We start from the raw sequence: 14,585 nt of genomic DNA, 5'->3' as shown, positions 1-14,585 counted from the left end.
AGGATGGGAATAAGCCCCCCACAGGCCTCCTGGCACAAGGCTATGGTCCAGGAGCCTGGAGAGGGTGCCAGCAGGTTGGGCTAGTGGTGCCACGCTGTGGGAGGAGCAGCGGCTCTGGACCCTGGCCTCACTCAGCAAGACCTACCATGTATTCCAGATCGGGAAGCTGCGCAGTGAGCTGGAAATGGTGAGCGGGAACGTGAGGGTGATGTCAGAGATGCTGACAGAGCTGGTGCCCACCCAGACGGAGCCAGCAGACCTGGAGCTGCTACAGGTGAGTGGCCACTGCCCCTGGCTCGGCCTCCCCGCTCCCCACCACCAGGGCAGTTTCCCTGGCGACCCTGGGCTCCTAGGTCACAGTGGGAGAGGTTAAAACCAGGGACTTTGGGCTCCATCAGATTGGAACTCAGCTTCTACCACTTGATGGTATAAACAGTAAAGCCCCTCTTGTCTCAGTTTCCTCATATGTAAGATTCCTTTTATGGTATACATTTGACATGAGAATTAAATAAGGCTTTGCATGTAAACACTCCTTCCTGTGCCTGGTTCCATATAGCTCCCAATCAGTGTCTTGATGAAGGCTGGAAGGTGAGGTTTCCAGCCATCAGAAGAGGAAGCCTAGCAGGCAGGCATGAGCTGGGATCTACGGGCCAGGGCTCCCGTATGTCAGGTGATATCCCCAGGGTTCCACCCCAAGCTGGGCATGAAGGGGCTGTATGTGGGGAAAGGCACCCTCCCCATGGAGGTCATCCCTGGGGACCCCCGAGGCCCAGGAGCCACCTGAACCTGTGAGGGGACAGAGGGCTTGATGTGATCAACTCATTTGGTGACTTTCCTGCTGGACCCTCGCATTTCTGGTGGGCGGAGCTGGGTTGTTCTCATCTCTCTGTCCCCGGGCCCAGCTGAGCTGTGTGGCCCTTACCTTACTGCAGGAGCCAGGGGGAGGGGTGAAGTCGGAGTCTCAGAGTTGAGTGAACCCACAAACATGAAGAGTAAATGACAGAAGCCCGAGTGAGTTGGGAAGTGACAGGATTACTGTAGTGCAGTTAATTTCAGGTGTCTCATGCCAGGGCCATGCGGGGGTGAGTGATTCTGTGGCCTCAGGAGGCTGGCTGGCAGGCAGGGGTGACCCTGGGACAACTGACAGATGCTGAGCATGTCCCACGTGCCAGGTTCTGATGTGGACATGTGGTACAGCGTCACTCACTCAATCCTCCCCTTCCCCCCCATAAGGTAGGCACCCTTACTGTCTCCATGTCCCAGGTCAGCAAACTGCTCAGGCAGAGAGATGTCATGGGACATGCCCAGGGTCACAGAGCTGGTCATCAGCAGAGCTGAGGTATGAACCCAGGGCCCTGGCTCCAGTTGCTGCTTTTCCTCTCTTGAGAGGGGTAGGCGAGGAGGTGGGAACAAAGCCACAGTGAGTTTAGTCATGGCGGGAGGAGAGGGGAGGCCCATGGGATGCTGGAAGGAGTCTGGACTGCCCTGCCCAGTGCTCAGGGGGCAGACGAAATCCCAGGAGAGGGTCTAAGTAGGCGAGGGGCAACAGGGTCTGCAAAGAACCAAAGTCAGTGGTCTTCATGATGCCTGGAGAAAAGTCTGGCTTGTGGCTGAGTCCACAGTGCCCAACAGCTGTCTGTTGGAACCTTAAGACTCTAACCTGGACCCCTGTCCACCGGGTGACAGGCCCCTGAGGAAGGAAGTGCTCAGTCCTACAAATGAAAAGCCTGTGATGCTGCAGCTTAATTTTTTTTTTTTCCCCAAACAAGCTTAAATACATAACACTAACTGATTAAAAGTCAGTCAGTGACCTGGTGACTAAATGCAGTGTGGGACTCTGGAACAGAGAGGAAAAGCTAGTGAAACCTGAGTGAAGCTCGTAGTTTTGTCAATAGCAGTGTCCCCGTGTTAAGGTCTTGTGACAGTGCCAAGCTAAGGCAAGAAGAGGCTGGGTGAAGGGTTTACAGGAACCCCTGTGCTCTCTTACCTTGGGACTTTTCTGTATATTTAAAATTCTTCCAAAATAAAAGGCATTAAAAAAAGAAATTAGACTAAAGAGGCAGAAATTTGGAGTCAGGGTTTGTGGATAATAGTTGGATCATCCAGTTCATTTTTAATGCTTTGGTCACAAAAAACCTAACTGCCCCCTGACAAGTGGCAGGTGTTTCACCAGCCACCTTGCCAGCTCAACCTTTCCCCAAATCGGAGATAGTGGCAGGAGCTCCATCCAGAGGTCCGCACAGAGCCAAGTAAACGCACAGCACAGTTCCCATTTGGTTGTGTCCAGTGTGCTCCACACTTAGAAATGAGACGCCGGTGCTCGTCCGTAGAACCCCAAAAGCTGTTCCCTGCAACCTCCAGTCCAGTGTGGAGACCTCTGCTTCTCCATGGCGCGCCAAGGACCAGGCATCTGGAAGGGACGGCCTCCCTCCCAGTCCAGTGGCCATAGTTGTCTCCCTTCCTTCCCCGGCAGGAGCTCAACCGGACGTGCCGCGCCATGCAGCAGCGGGTCCTGGAGCTCATCCCCCGCATCGCCAACGAGCAGCTTACCGAGGAGCTGCTCATCGTCAATGACAATCTCAACAACGTCTTCCTGCGCCACGAACGGTAGCCCCACCGCCTGCCCCGCTCCAGCCCGCGGCCCCTGCCATCTCCTCTGTTCGCACCCGCTGACCTTTCATCTCCCTCCCAAACACCAGGCCAGCCACCCAGTGTGCACTCTCAACTGTCTTCATCCAGCGCAGGCCACAGTGCCCGCCCTCCCTCCACCCCTCCTCTCCTGCCACCAGTGTGTCTGCATCCCGCCTCCGGGCTAGCACCGGTGGTGGCTGAGCGCACCGGCCCACAGCCAAACAGGCCCGTTCTGTCCCTGCTCCCCCACCCCTACCCCTTGCCCAACTGCCTGGCTCTGGGGCTCCTTGATTGCAAACTCGGTAAGCGCTTCTGGCTAACTTAAGTAGAAAAAGAAGTCATTAGGAGAACAGCTTTTATTGAATGGGTAGCTTTCAGAGCCCGGAGAAGAATAAAACAGTGAGCCTTCCTAAGGGGGCAGAAGGGCAGATGCCAGGATGGCTCAGGGGTCTCGGGACAATAATGCCTGGACCATGATCCCAGGGTGTCACCCTGAATACGTGGGCTCCAAACACTTGCCCCCTTGGGAGGTATCATTCTGTCCAAGAGTCAGCACCCCGGGAGACACTCCGATTGGCTTAGCTTCCTTGTGCCCACAGGAGTAGGAAGGAGAGGCCCCCTTGATCCTGGCAGGCCCACCAGGGTCACAGGAAATGGGAAGCAGTTCCCCAGAGGAGCATGTAGGTGCTGGGCCTGCAGAGACAGCACACCCCTACTGTTTTCTCTGTCTGTACAATGAAGCTGTGATCCCTTGTAGATAACCGACAGCCCGTGCAGTTACTCCTGTAAGGGCCTTGTCAGTCAGGCTGTCTGCACAGGGTGCTAATTAGCCTGCTGCCTCCAGCTCCCAGTTCATTTCATATGTTTATCCATCAGCAGACACTTGCTCAGTGATTCTGAATCAAGTGATGGGGATGGGGCTGCAGCAGATAACATCTGCCCAGCCTTTCCTGCTCACTGGACCAGTGGCGCTAAGAGCCCCTGCTACTAGGGGTGTGGGCTGGGGGGTGGCCCACGGGCCCAATCTCGAGGTGACCAGGACCCCTCTGACACTCACTCATCGGACCTCGTGTCTGATTGTTTCTGGTTTATAATCACTCCTCAGTGTCTTTGCTTGATCCTCACACCTGGGAGGCAGGTTGCACTGTCACCCCCTTGTTAATTGTTCAGAGGTGATGTAATTCACCTGGGGTCACACAGGGAGGGACAGAACCAGGACAAGAGCAGATCCCAGACTGAGGTCTTCAGCCCACCCAGCAGCAACTTGGCCTGTCTAGGGTGGTGTAAGTGTCTCCATGAAGTAGTGTAAGAGATATGTGTCCTCCTTACACCACTTTAGACACTTACCACATGCACAAATGTATGTTACCAAACAAGGTCCCCCCAAAAATCCACACCTTTACTATGTGCGTGCACCCCCTTTTCCTTTTCCTCTCTAGTCTATGCCTGTTGTTTGTTTAATGCTAATTGTAACTAAATAATTGGTCATCTAATTGGGACAGTTGCTAGTGAAAGAGGCACCCTGCTAATACTCCCCTAGGGCATACACTGGATTGTCCGGGGCAAACCTGACCAGTCACCATCCTGCTTGTGACCCATCCCCTGGGTTTCGAGACCTGCAGTGGACAAAGCTCTGGCCTGGTCTGTCTCCTTGACCCAGATCTTTTCTGTCCCGTAGGTTTGAACGCCTCCGAACAGGCCAGACCACCAAGGTAAGAGGCAGCTTCTCCATATTAATGACAGGAAGGGCTGTGCCCATCTCCCTCCCTAGGTATCCTGGCCAGAATGTGTCTTCTTAGCCAGGCTCTTAGAAAAGGCTTCTTCTAAGTTTTTCTGTCATTGTCCCTTTAGGGTAAACAAGGTTCTGCCACCAGCTGATGCCCCAGGGTCTTATGAACCTCCCAGCGGGTCCAGCTGAGCTAGAGGCCAAGGGGAAGAAGAAGGACTCCCTGACTCCCAGTCATAGCTGCTGGGGGTGACAAGGGGAGGAGGGAGCCTAATGACACACCCTCAGGCAAAGAATGCAGGCGCCAGTGCTTCAGGGCAGACAGGAATGAGGCTGCACCTCCGGTCAGAGGGTGATGGTGGCCTCTCCCCTCCCCACAGGCCCCAAGTGAGGCCGAGGCGGCCCCTGACCTGATCGACATGGGCCCTGACCCTGTAGCCACCGGCAGTCTCTCATCCCAGCTGGCAGAAATGAGTAAGTGCATCCCTGGGGGCTCTGGCCAGGGTACGCTACCTACCATGGGTACCCCTGCAGCTCTTGGAGTGCCCTCTCATTACACAGTTGGGGCTGGAGTGCCCACAGCAGAATGTTGGCCCAGCCCCCACCTCCCCGGGGTCCCCTGCTGAATCTTGGTGTGGGTCTCAAATCTTGCTGCATAGCTGGGATAAAACACGGGAGACTCTCCCTCCCAGCCCCATAGCTCCTGAGCCCGCTTAGATCTCAGAAACCCTGCTGTTGTGTGATTGCCCCTGGATCATCTGGTGAACTTGGACACATCACGTGGACACCCTGGGCCCCTTTTCTCCTGAATAAGCTTATGCCCAGAGCGGGCTTAGACCAGGCCAGGCCCAGAATGGGCTCCCGGTACACGTCAGCCATCAGCACCATCGTCACTTGATCTGTTAAGTGTTATCGGCTGCCTGCTCAGAAGTAATTGAGAGAGAGGAGGTGAGGTGCCTGGTGTCCCTCAGCCAGCAGGTGGCCTGTCCCATCCGTATGCCCCACCCTGCCCCCACTCCAAGTTGCCCTGCTTCTCCAGAACCTACCTGGGCCTGCCAGGAAGCAGCCCAGCCGCAACTCAGTGTCCAAGGACAGCCAGGAAGACCCTTCATGTGGTCTTTTTGTCCCCACAGACCTGGGCTCCAGCAGCGTGAGGGCTGGCCTGCAGTCTCTGGAGGCCTCTGGCCGACTGGAAGATGAGTTTGACATGTTTGCGCTGACGCGGGGCAGCTCACTGGCTGACCAACGCAAAGAGTGAGTGCTGAAACCCACCCTGGCTCCTGCAGTTTGGGTCAACCGCTGTCGGGGGAGGGCCTCTCCAGGTCCCTGAGCTCGGTGTGTGGGTGGGCACACCAGCCCCTGCCTGCACCCCCTCAGGATGGCAGAGATTTTCCCCCTAAGTCAGTCCTGCATGGCCTGGGATGGATGAGGGAGGGACGCCCGTTGGGTGATGACCAGCTTGGTTCCAGAATCTTACACAAGCCAAGCAGATGAGGAAACAGAGACTCTGAGAGGCTGGTCATTTGCCCCAGCTCAGACAGCTAATGTTTGACAGAGTTGGGAATCCCAGACTGTTTGGTTCTAAAACACAGTGTCTCCAACCCAGCCCAGCTCCCCACTGCACTGTACACCATGTACCAAGCCCTCAGAGACTGGTCCAGTGATTTCTGCTATTCTGCAACCAGCCTTAATTTCCACAGAAGTCGCATTATTCCACTCGAGTCTGCCTGCCCTGCCCTCGAGCTGGGGCTCTATGCTTCCTGGGACTGTCCATTTTCAGGGAGATACTTTCAGCAGCGGAGGCCACGTGGCCAAGTGTCCACCAGGCTGGCTTCCCAGGACCGGCTCCATACAAGCTGGTCAGGGGACAGGGTTTACTTGGGGTTGTTGTCAGCCTTTTGCTTATAACCCCGGGGCAACCAGGATGTACAACCAAGGGAAGCACTGGACTAAGGGAACTTCTCGGCAGACTCCATTCTGGTCTCCTTGGGAACTGTTGATGGGCCTCCAGAGGGCTCAGGGGTCCCCCATCCACACTGGCCAGTCCCAGTGAAACCTGACAGGCGGTAGCCAGCCTGGCTCATAGGGCTGCTCACAGCCCCACCCACTGGCCGACCAGCCCTGCACTGTGAGCCGAACTGTGAGTCTGGAGCGGAGTCTGTGCTCCCAAGCCCAGGTGCTCTGGGACCAGCGGATCACGGTCACCTTGGAGGTAGGGCGCAGTGAGGCTGCTGTGTGACTGGAGGCTAATGAGCCTGGTGGGACTTGCTGCCAGAAGGTGGACACCTAAGAGCCCAAGCCCGGCTGAGGTTTGCCACCATGCTGTCCCTACTCTGTGGAGCCCTGAAGGCCAGAGAAAAGCACACCCCGAGCTTGCCTCCAGAGCCTGCAGTCTCTTGGGGGTGGGAGGTAGCCTGCCTGTGGACCGCTGCTGCGCAGTGCTGGGCTGTGGATCAGCTCGTGCAAAGGGTCAGAGGCAGGGGTAGCACGAGACACCCAGTTTTCCGTTGGCTGCAGCCCCCTTGTGTGGTGAGCCATGTGACAGAGTTAACTCGCCAATTCCCGTGCCTTCCTGGCTACCTCCGTTCTTCAGAGAGGCTGCCTGAGAATTTCGGGGTTTATTCTAGAGGCCCCTTAAGTGCCAGCCTGCCCAGGCCCCAGGGAGGTAGGTTGGCGCTATCAGAGCTGCATGTGCTGTGCTTGCGCTGGTCCAGCCCAGCTCCAGCAGAGTGCGAGGTGCTCCCCACCCACCCCAGCTGGAAAAAGACCCCTCCTCCCTGAAGGCGCAGGGCCTTCCTTTGAGGCAAGAATCCCAAGATTCTCATCTTCGCCTCAGCAACTGACCCAGGGACTTCCTGATGGTCCAGTGATTGACTCCATGCTTCCAATGCAGGGGGCACAGTTTCAATCCCTTGTCAGGGAACTAGATCCCACATATCACAGGATGACCACCAGAAAAAAAAGACTGACCCAGTCTCACCTCCTCTCTGCCAGCAGTTCAGAGCAAGAATGACAGCTCTTCCCAAGCTACTGGACCATGTCCCCAAGGCCTCCCTGGATATCCCCCTCTGTAGCAGCCAGAGAGACACCAGCCCGCTTGTTAGCACGGGTTTTCCTCCCACTCCCCCTGAGCCTTCACTGGAGACACAGCAGATCCCTCCCTCCCCATCCTCCTCTGCCCGGAGGGTATAGTGTCCCCTGCGTTTCCTCCCAGTCGCCAGGGCTGGCACCCCCGAGCACATGCAGATCCTCACCCACCGTCTGCAGGTTTGTTTTCAGCTGCAGAGTGGGGTTCCCCCGTTCACACACAGCCTTCACAGAACCACAGATTCTGAAATTACGCTGTGGGAGCTGCTCTGGAGAGGGTCTAGATACGAGCTCTCCATGACCACGGGGTCTGGGACGCTGTGCTCATCCCTGTCGTGTGGCCAAATCCGGGAATAGGAGGTCGGTGGTCTTGGTCTCTGGCCCCCAACACCTCGCTTCTCCAGCCTTGCTCTGCCTGTCATGCAGGTCACATGTCTGACCCAGGTTCCCAAAGGCAGGAAAGGAGACCCTTTCCTCCATCTCAAGGCAGGCCTGCAGATTGGTGCCCCTCCTAGGGCCCCTGCCCAGGCACATTCTGAGTCCACACAGGATGTGGGTCCAGCCCTTGCCCACCCAACCCCTTCCCTCCTCACGTGGGCTGGCATGTCTGGTTCAGTGAGGGTGGCAGGTAATGGCCATGGTGGCCTCTGTATTTCAGGGTAAAATATGAAGCCCCTCAAGCAACAGATGGCCTGGCTGGAGCCCTGGATGCCCGGCAGCAGAGCACTGGAGCGGTAAGCAGAGGGGCCTGTCCAGAGGAAGGCTAGGCAGTGCTTGCCTGGCGGTGCCCTTGGTTTATGACAGGAGGTGTGAGAGTGTGGATGGGAGGGGCTCGGCACTGACTTGGAGCTGAGCTAGTATTCAGCCTCACTGCCCCTCCAGAGCCCTGTTATCTGCAGGAATGTGGACAGAGAGGGGCTGGAGGACAGACCCTAAAACCATAGGGAGGCACCCAAAGGTGCCACTTGTATTCCATTTAACTGCTGGCATACGTGGAATGAAAGCCACTTGCCACGCTGAGCATGCTCTGCCAGCCACTTGCCCCTTCGGCAGGAGCTCCGAAGACAGTTCCCTTGCCTTTAAATTTGTTTCTGGGTGCCTTTTGGGCACCCAGCGGTGGTTAGAACGTGCAGGACCCAGGCGCTGGAGAGGCAGGGGCAGTGAACAGCAGGGCCAAGGAGGGGGTTGGTCACAGCCCAGGGCTTCAGGGGTGCAGGTGGGACTGGGTGCTGGGAGGTGAAGCCTGAGGGGCAACTGGGAGGACTGGCTTCTCCTGCCTGAGGTGGGAGCCCTGGGCAGTCTGGAGCAGGGGTTGGCAGGGGGATGTTTATCTGGCTTCATTTTAGGAGGACCCAGCCTGGAAGCTGGGAGAGCAGTCAGGAGGCTGTGGAAGCTTCCCTGTCCTCTGGAGTGGGGAGGGGGGCGCAGGAGATGCGGGAGGGATTCCCAGCTGCATCCCCAGTGTCCCAGGAGTCATTCCCAAGTCAGAACAGGGCAGGACCAACGAAGGGCTCAGATGCCTCCTTGGGTGTGTTATAGATCTGCCACCACGCGGAGTGCGTTTACGCCCTGAGTCTCAGAGCCTCCCACTTGGACCCTATGTCCCCTGCTGAGTGAGCATTCTGTGTCCCCCACTTACTAAGTCATTACACAAACCCCGAAGGGGTCCCCTTTGCAGATGAGAAAGCCAGGTCCCAGAGGGGGGTGAGTGAAACCACAGAGCTCACGTCCTTCGCACAGTGCCTGGCATATAGTGAAACGTTTTACCATCAGAGCACTGCAGTGTGGTCGTCCTCACTTACAGAGGAGACACCAGGGCTTAGAATCAAGGTCATTTGCCCACGATCTCACAGCTGTTGGTCTGTCCAGAGCGGAAACCAGTGCTGGTAACGAGAGGCCCAGGTGACCTGCAGAGCTCCAAGGAGCAGAGTTGCTCCCATGCTCAACCTTCCTTTTCCATGGGCCATCAGTCTGGCTCCAAGAATCCAGATGAGTCCGGACAGTAGGGAGCATGTCCCTCTGCCACCACCTGGTCCCCGTGGGCAGAGACTGGCCTTTCAGCCCTGTGCCTTCCTGTTACAGAATTGGGGTGGTGGGGGACAGATGTCACCTGCTAGGGGCACAGAGCAGCTCAGGGACCTGACGAGCACTGGGACGAGGGCTCCTGGCTGCTGCCCCACCTGCCATCAGCCTTGGGGCGGAAACACACACACCTCTACCTGCAGAAAAGCAGATGCTGACAAGTTCTGCCTGGTCATCTTTGGTGACTTGAGATTTAAGTGAGTTCTACCAATCATGGTACGACTTCCTCCAAAGGAAGTCATAAAGCAGGTCATAAACATCTGCTCATGAAATACTCAGATCTGGCTGAGGGCTAAGGCTTTCTCCCTCTCCGCTGTCAAAACATGATTCCAGGCAGCAAAGTACTGAAGGAATCAAGCGTTGACCCTGTAGGTGGCTGGGCTGGAGTTTGCCCCCAGGGGTTGATGAATCCTGGGAGGTGAGGATGCTGGACCGCCTGTGCCAGGCCCCAGGCTGGGTCTGTCTGGCTGGGGAAGACGATCACGGGCTGATGGGCCAGGAGCCAGGACCCTAGGCTTCCTCCACCATCTGTCTGCTCTGGGGCCCTGGGCATCTCCTGTTTGCCCATCAACAAACATGATGGGAAACAGGTACAGCAGTGCTCCTGACACTGGGTGCCCATCAGAACCCCCTGAGAGCCAGTGGGGGGCTGCCTACTCCATCCTAGGATTGCTCAGCACACCCACCGGGATCTGTGGGGTGAAAGTAGGTGGCGAGGCTTTGCCCCACCCATCCAGGACTCTGCGGTCCCCACAGGAAGACACCTTTCCTATTCCCTTTCCCCAGCCACCACACCTGCACAAACATGGACACACACACACACACCACACACACACCACACACACGCACATACCTCATACACACACACACCACGCACACACCACGCACGCACACACACACACACCAAACACCACACACACACACACACCACACGCACACCACACACACACCATACACACCCCATACACACCACACACACACCACACACACACACCACATGCACACACACCACACGCACACACACCACACACGTACTACACACACACCACACACACCACACACATACTACACACACCACACACACCACACAAACACACACACCACGTGCACACACACCACACGCACACCACACACACACCATACACACACACCATACACACACACCACACACATACACACACCACACAGACACCACACACACACACCACACAGACACCACACACACACACACACCACACGCACACACACCACACACACCCCACATGCACACACACCACACACGCACACCACGTGCACACACACCCCACGTGCACACCACACACACACACACACCACGTGCACACCACACACACACATACCACGCACACACACACCACACGCACACCATACACACACACCACACACACACACATACCACGCACACGCGCACACCACACACACACACACACCCCTCTTGAGGCAGTAGCAGGCCTGTGCTGGATGAGGCTCCCAGTACACCAGTGGCCTGACATCCCCACCACCTTCAGCGTGACTCTCTCTCACCCAGATGGGAGGCGGCAGTGAGAAGAGCCTCAGTGACTGGATGGTGAGACAAGGCATGGTGAGGATGGGCCAGGCGCACTCGCAGGGGGCCCAGGTGGCGCCGGCATCACAACCAGAGGAGCGCAGGGTCGGCTAAGGGCCTGCAGGCCCCACCCAGCGCCCAGCACGGTCCCAGTCCCTCTGCTCTCGCTTGCACGGCCCCTCGGTGCTGCCTCGGAGCAAGTTCTGGCAGCTGGGAGGTGCCCGGGGCGTGTCTGGGTCTGGGCCAAGTGCGGGCAGAGGGAGCTGGAGGGTGCAGCCCAGAGAACTTGCTGCTGCTGCTGGTGCTGCTGGGAAGTCAGCTCTGCCGCTTCTCTGGTACCCCCGCCCCCTTGGGGTCTCGGTGCTGAGTACGGGGCTTGGGGCCTGAGCTGGCTTTGGTTGGAGGAGGACTCGCTGTCCCTCTGTTTCTCAGAGTAACTGAGTGGTAGCTTGCATTTCCCAAGCGTCTGCCCTGTGCTGGGCGCAGAGCTGCGCTCTTGATCTCCCTCATCTCTTTAATCCTCACAACGACCTGGACCTAGACGGTAGGTGCTGTCATCCTCTCTAACGATGAGCAGTGAGGGTGAGAGGAGCTAAGTCACCTGCTCCAGGTGCAGGGGCCCAGCCAGCTTCCGGTCTCTCTGACCCCGGAGTCTGCCCCTAACCTCCGGCTGGATTCTTCACATGTTTTTCGAATGGGAAGACCCCACACCTGCCCTCAGCCCCCACCCTGTGCAGGGCTGTGTGGCAGAAGCACAGTGACACATCCCCTCTGGGCCACCAGCCTGGCCTCCTCTGGTCGGCTCGGCCCCTGCCTCCTCACTGGCCCTCCTCTGCCCACTTCCACCAGGAACTCCAGGTCTGCGGAGGCTTGTGGGGACAGCCCACAGCCGTGCCCCTGCCCCAGCCTTTCTGGCTGGCTGCCCACTTCCTGGGCTTTGAATAATGTGCCAGTTGTCAGGAGCCCCTCTCCATCCCCTGCTCAGCCTGCTGGCCCCCATCCTCCTCGCCCACAGCCTGGCACAGCAGGCAGAACTCAGGGAGACCTCAGCGTCCCAGGCAGCTGGGCCAGAGCTGTCTTGGAGGGACTGCCATGAGGGGGCTGGGCAGGTCAACTGGCCCCATCCCATGAGTGAGGGGCTCAGTTTAGGCAACTCCCCTGGGGCCATAGCCAGTAGACTCAGGGTGGTGAGGGGCACTGCCCTCCCGCCTCACCCCTGCCCTCCCCTCCAGATCCCCGTCACCCAGGCCTGCCTCATGGAGGATATCGAGAAGTGGCTGTCCACGGACGTGGTAAGTGGGGCCCGCTCCTCACCCACCTCACCTGGGGCTCCATTTTCGCATGAGGAAGTGACCAGTGTGGGGACAGGGTGACTAGCTGGTGAGAGAGCGTCAGCAGGGTCAGTGTCCCCTCCCCTGCTGCTTCCCCAGTACTTCGCCTTAGAGGGGGAAGCCTCACACTCCTCACAGCCTCTGGGGCCTCCCCTTGCCCAAGCCTGCTGCCCACATGAGGGCCCACTGTGGCAAGATGGGCCGCCCAAGGGCAGCAGGGACATGAGAGCCCTGAGCTCGGCACCTGGGGTAGCTTGAGGAGTGGTGCCAGAGGGAGCCCCATTGTGCAAAGTGGAGACTGATGGGCAACTGTCAGGGGTGCTGTGCCAGGAGAAGGGGGCCCAGCATCCTCCAGAGCCCCCAGTGTGCAGGAGGGGCAGTCAGTCCAGGCCCACTTCCAGGATTCTTCCCCAGCCTTTGCCAGCCCACCCCTCATCCTGAGCACCAAGGACCAAGTGCCTGGGTACTTCTAGCTCCAAGGCCGCCTTCTGCAAGTGGCCAAGACCATGTTTCTGCCCACGGTCCATCCAATTTGCCTACTGGGTGAAGGCTTACCCCCTCCCTGGCCCCTAGTTGAGTGTGTATAGCTGACACAGGCTTGAGTGTCAGCCTCTCCACCGTGAGCGAGTCTGCCCATCTCTTTGAACACTGGAAGGGGAGGAACTAGTGCCCTTAAGGGCACCACACCCTGCACCTGGCACTCTTCCAGAAGTCCTCCGCCTTAGGTTGCCAACAACCCCATGAGTGTCACCAAGCAGAGAACTGAGGCTCAGAGAAGCCAAGTGACACCCAAGGCCTTGTGGCTCAGAGTGGTGGGGCTGAGGTCTCTGGGTCAGCAGCTGAGCCCCGCCTTGCCATGCGCGCAGCTAACCTCCCTCCTTCTGCCTTGTCAGGGGAATAACGTGGAGGAGCCCAAGGGCGTCACCAGTGAAGGTAGTAGACCCTGGCCCTGCCCCCCCTCCCCTGCTCCAGCCTCGGAGCCCAGCCCCAGCCTCCCTCTCGTTGTTCTAGAATTCGACAAATTCCTGGAAGAACGTGCCAAAGTGGCCGATCGTTTGCCCAACCTCTCCAGTCCCTCAACCGAGGGGCCCCCAGGCCCCCCACCTGGCACTGCCCTGAGAAAGAAGACCCAGGAGAAAGACGACGACATGCTGTTTGCCTTATGAGTGTGGGGCCTGGCGCCCTGCTGCCCGAGCCCTGGTTGTTCCCACACCCCGTGGCAGGGGACTGTCCCTCCTTTGGTGTTAAGGCTGCTTGGGGGTGGCTTGTCACATAAGTCCTTCTGTTCCCCTTGAGGTTGGGGCTGTGCTGCCTGGGAGTGTGAGAGGCAGCTGGATGAACTGGGGGAATGAGTCAGTTCTACTTTGGGGCCCTGGACACTCATGCCTCCCCTCCCACCCCCACCAACCACTGCAACTTTGCTGAGGACAGGAAGGCCCCAGGCTGGAGAGGCTGGTCGCTTGGTGGCCCAACGTGACTCCCATTGTCCTGGGTGATCCCCTCCTGGGACCCGCCCCCAGAGGAGCCCTCTTCAGAGCCCACACTGCCAGTCGAAGCCTGGCCAGAGGCTGGAGACAGCAGAAGTCTCTTTCGCAGCCTCAGGCCCGTTCCCGAGGGCCTGCCATGGAGCCCGAAGGGTTGGCCAGCTGTTGAGGGCAGGGCCTGTGACTCTACTGAAAGCGCGCTGTCCAGACAAGCTGCATGTGACGGGGGAGACCGCGCCAGCCCGAGGCCGCCAGGGGGCTCCCACCAATGCTTGCGGCTCCTGGGACCCCCATGACCTCCACTGCCTTGCCCTCCTTCCTCCCTTCCTCCCTCGCAGGGCTCCACCGGGCCCCTCACCTGTCGGTTGATCCTCTTGACTGGGAGAGGTGCCTTTCGTATCCCCAATAAAGGTAGAAGAGCACCCTAAAAGTGTTCAGTCTCCAGGAGGAAGCTACTTGGCCTCACCAGGGCTGGGCTGGGCTGAGGGCCACCCACGAGACAGACGTCTGCAGATGGGGTGGGTGCAGCAGCAGGACTGGGCCCCCAGCCACACCGCACCAGCACAGGCGCTGCCACCAGTTGCCCGCCAGGCGGCCCCGTTGCTCTGTGGGTGACCTGTCCGCATCCTCAGGCCAGCCCCTGCCCAGCAGCAGGAGCTCTGTGATCACAGACGGAGCAG

General features: G+C 58.3%; 1 protein-coding gene across 9 annotated transcripts in view; it reads left to right on the top strand.

Annotated features, from left to right (window-relative positions):
• Positions 1–14,335, top strand: part of TOM1 (target of myb1 membrane trafficking protein) — a 40,045-nt gene extending 25,710 nt beyond the window's left edge. For 6 of the 9 annotated variants that reach the window (XM_044941374.2, XM_044941372.2, XM_025283555.3 and 3 more), the window contains 10 exons: positions 158–274; positions 2,474–2,607; positions 4,310–4,343; positions 4,738–4,831; positions 5,491–5,611; positions 8,103–8,178; positions 11,073–11,126; positions 12,323–12,382; positions 13,315–13,354; positions 13,433–14,335. In XM_044941374.2, coding sequence (XP_044797309.1) covers positions 158–274; positions 2,474–2,607; positions 4,310–4,343; positions 4,738–4,831; positions 5,491–5,611; positions 8,103–8,178; positions 11,073–11,126; positions 12,323–12,382; positions 13,315–13,354; positions 13,433–13,587 — 885 coding nt within the window. In that variant the 3' untranslated portion in view covers positions 13,588–14,335. The remainder of the gene's footprint in view (positions 1–157; positions 275–2,473; positions 2,608–4,309; positions 4,344–4,737; positions 4,832–5,490; positions 5,612–8,102; positions 8,179–11,072; positions 11,127–12,322; positions 12,383–13,314; positions 13,355–13,432) is intronic. The other 3 variants (XM_025283557.3, XM_025283554.3, XM_025283553.3) reach the window with 2 other exon arrangements.
• The last annotated feature ends 250 nt before the right edge of the window (positions 14,336–14,585 follow it).

This window comes from Bubalus bubalis, chromosome 4 (assembly GCF_019923935.1).
Source record: "Bubalus bubalis isolate 160015118507 breed Murrah chromosome 4, NDDB_SH_1, whole genome shotgun sequence".
Taxonomy (NCBI): domain Eukaryota; kingdom Metazoa; phylum Chordata; class Mammalia; order Artiodactyla; family Bovidae; genus Bubalus; species Bubalus bubalis.
Note: the sequence above shows the minus strand (reverse complement) of the source record. Positions and strands in the feature narration are given on the sequence as shown.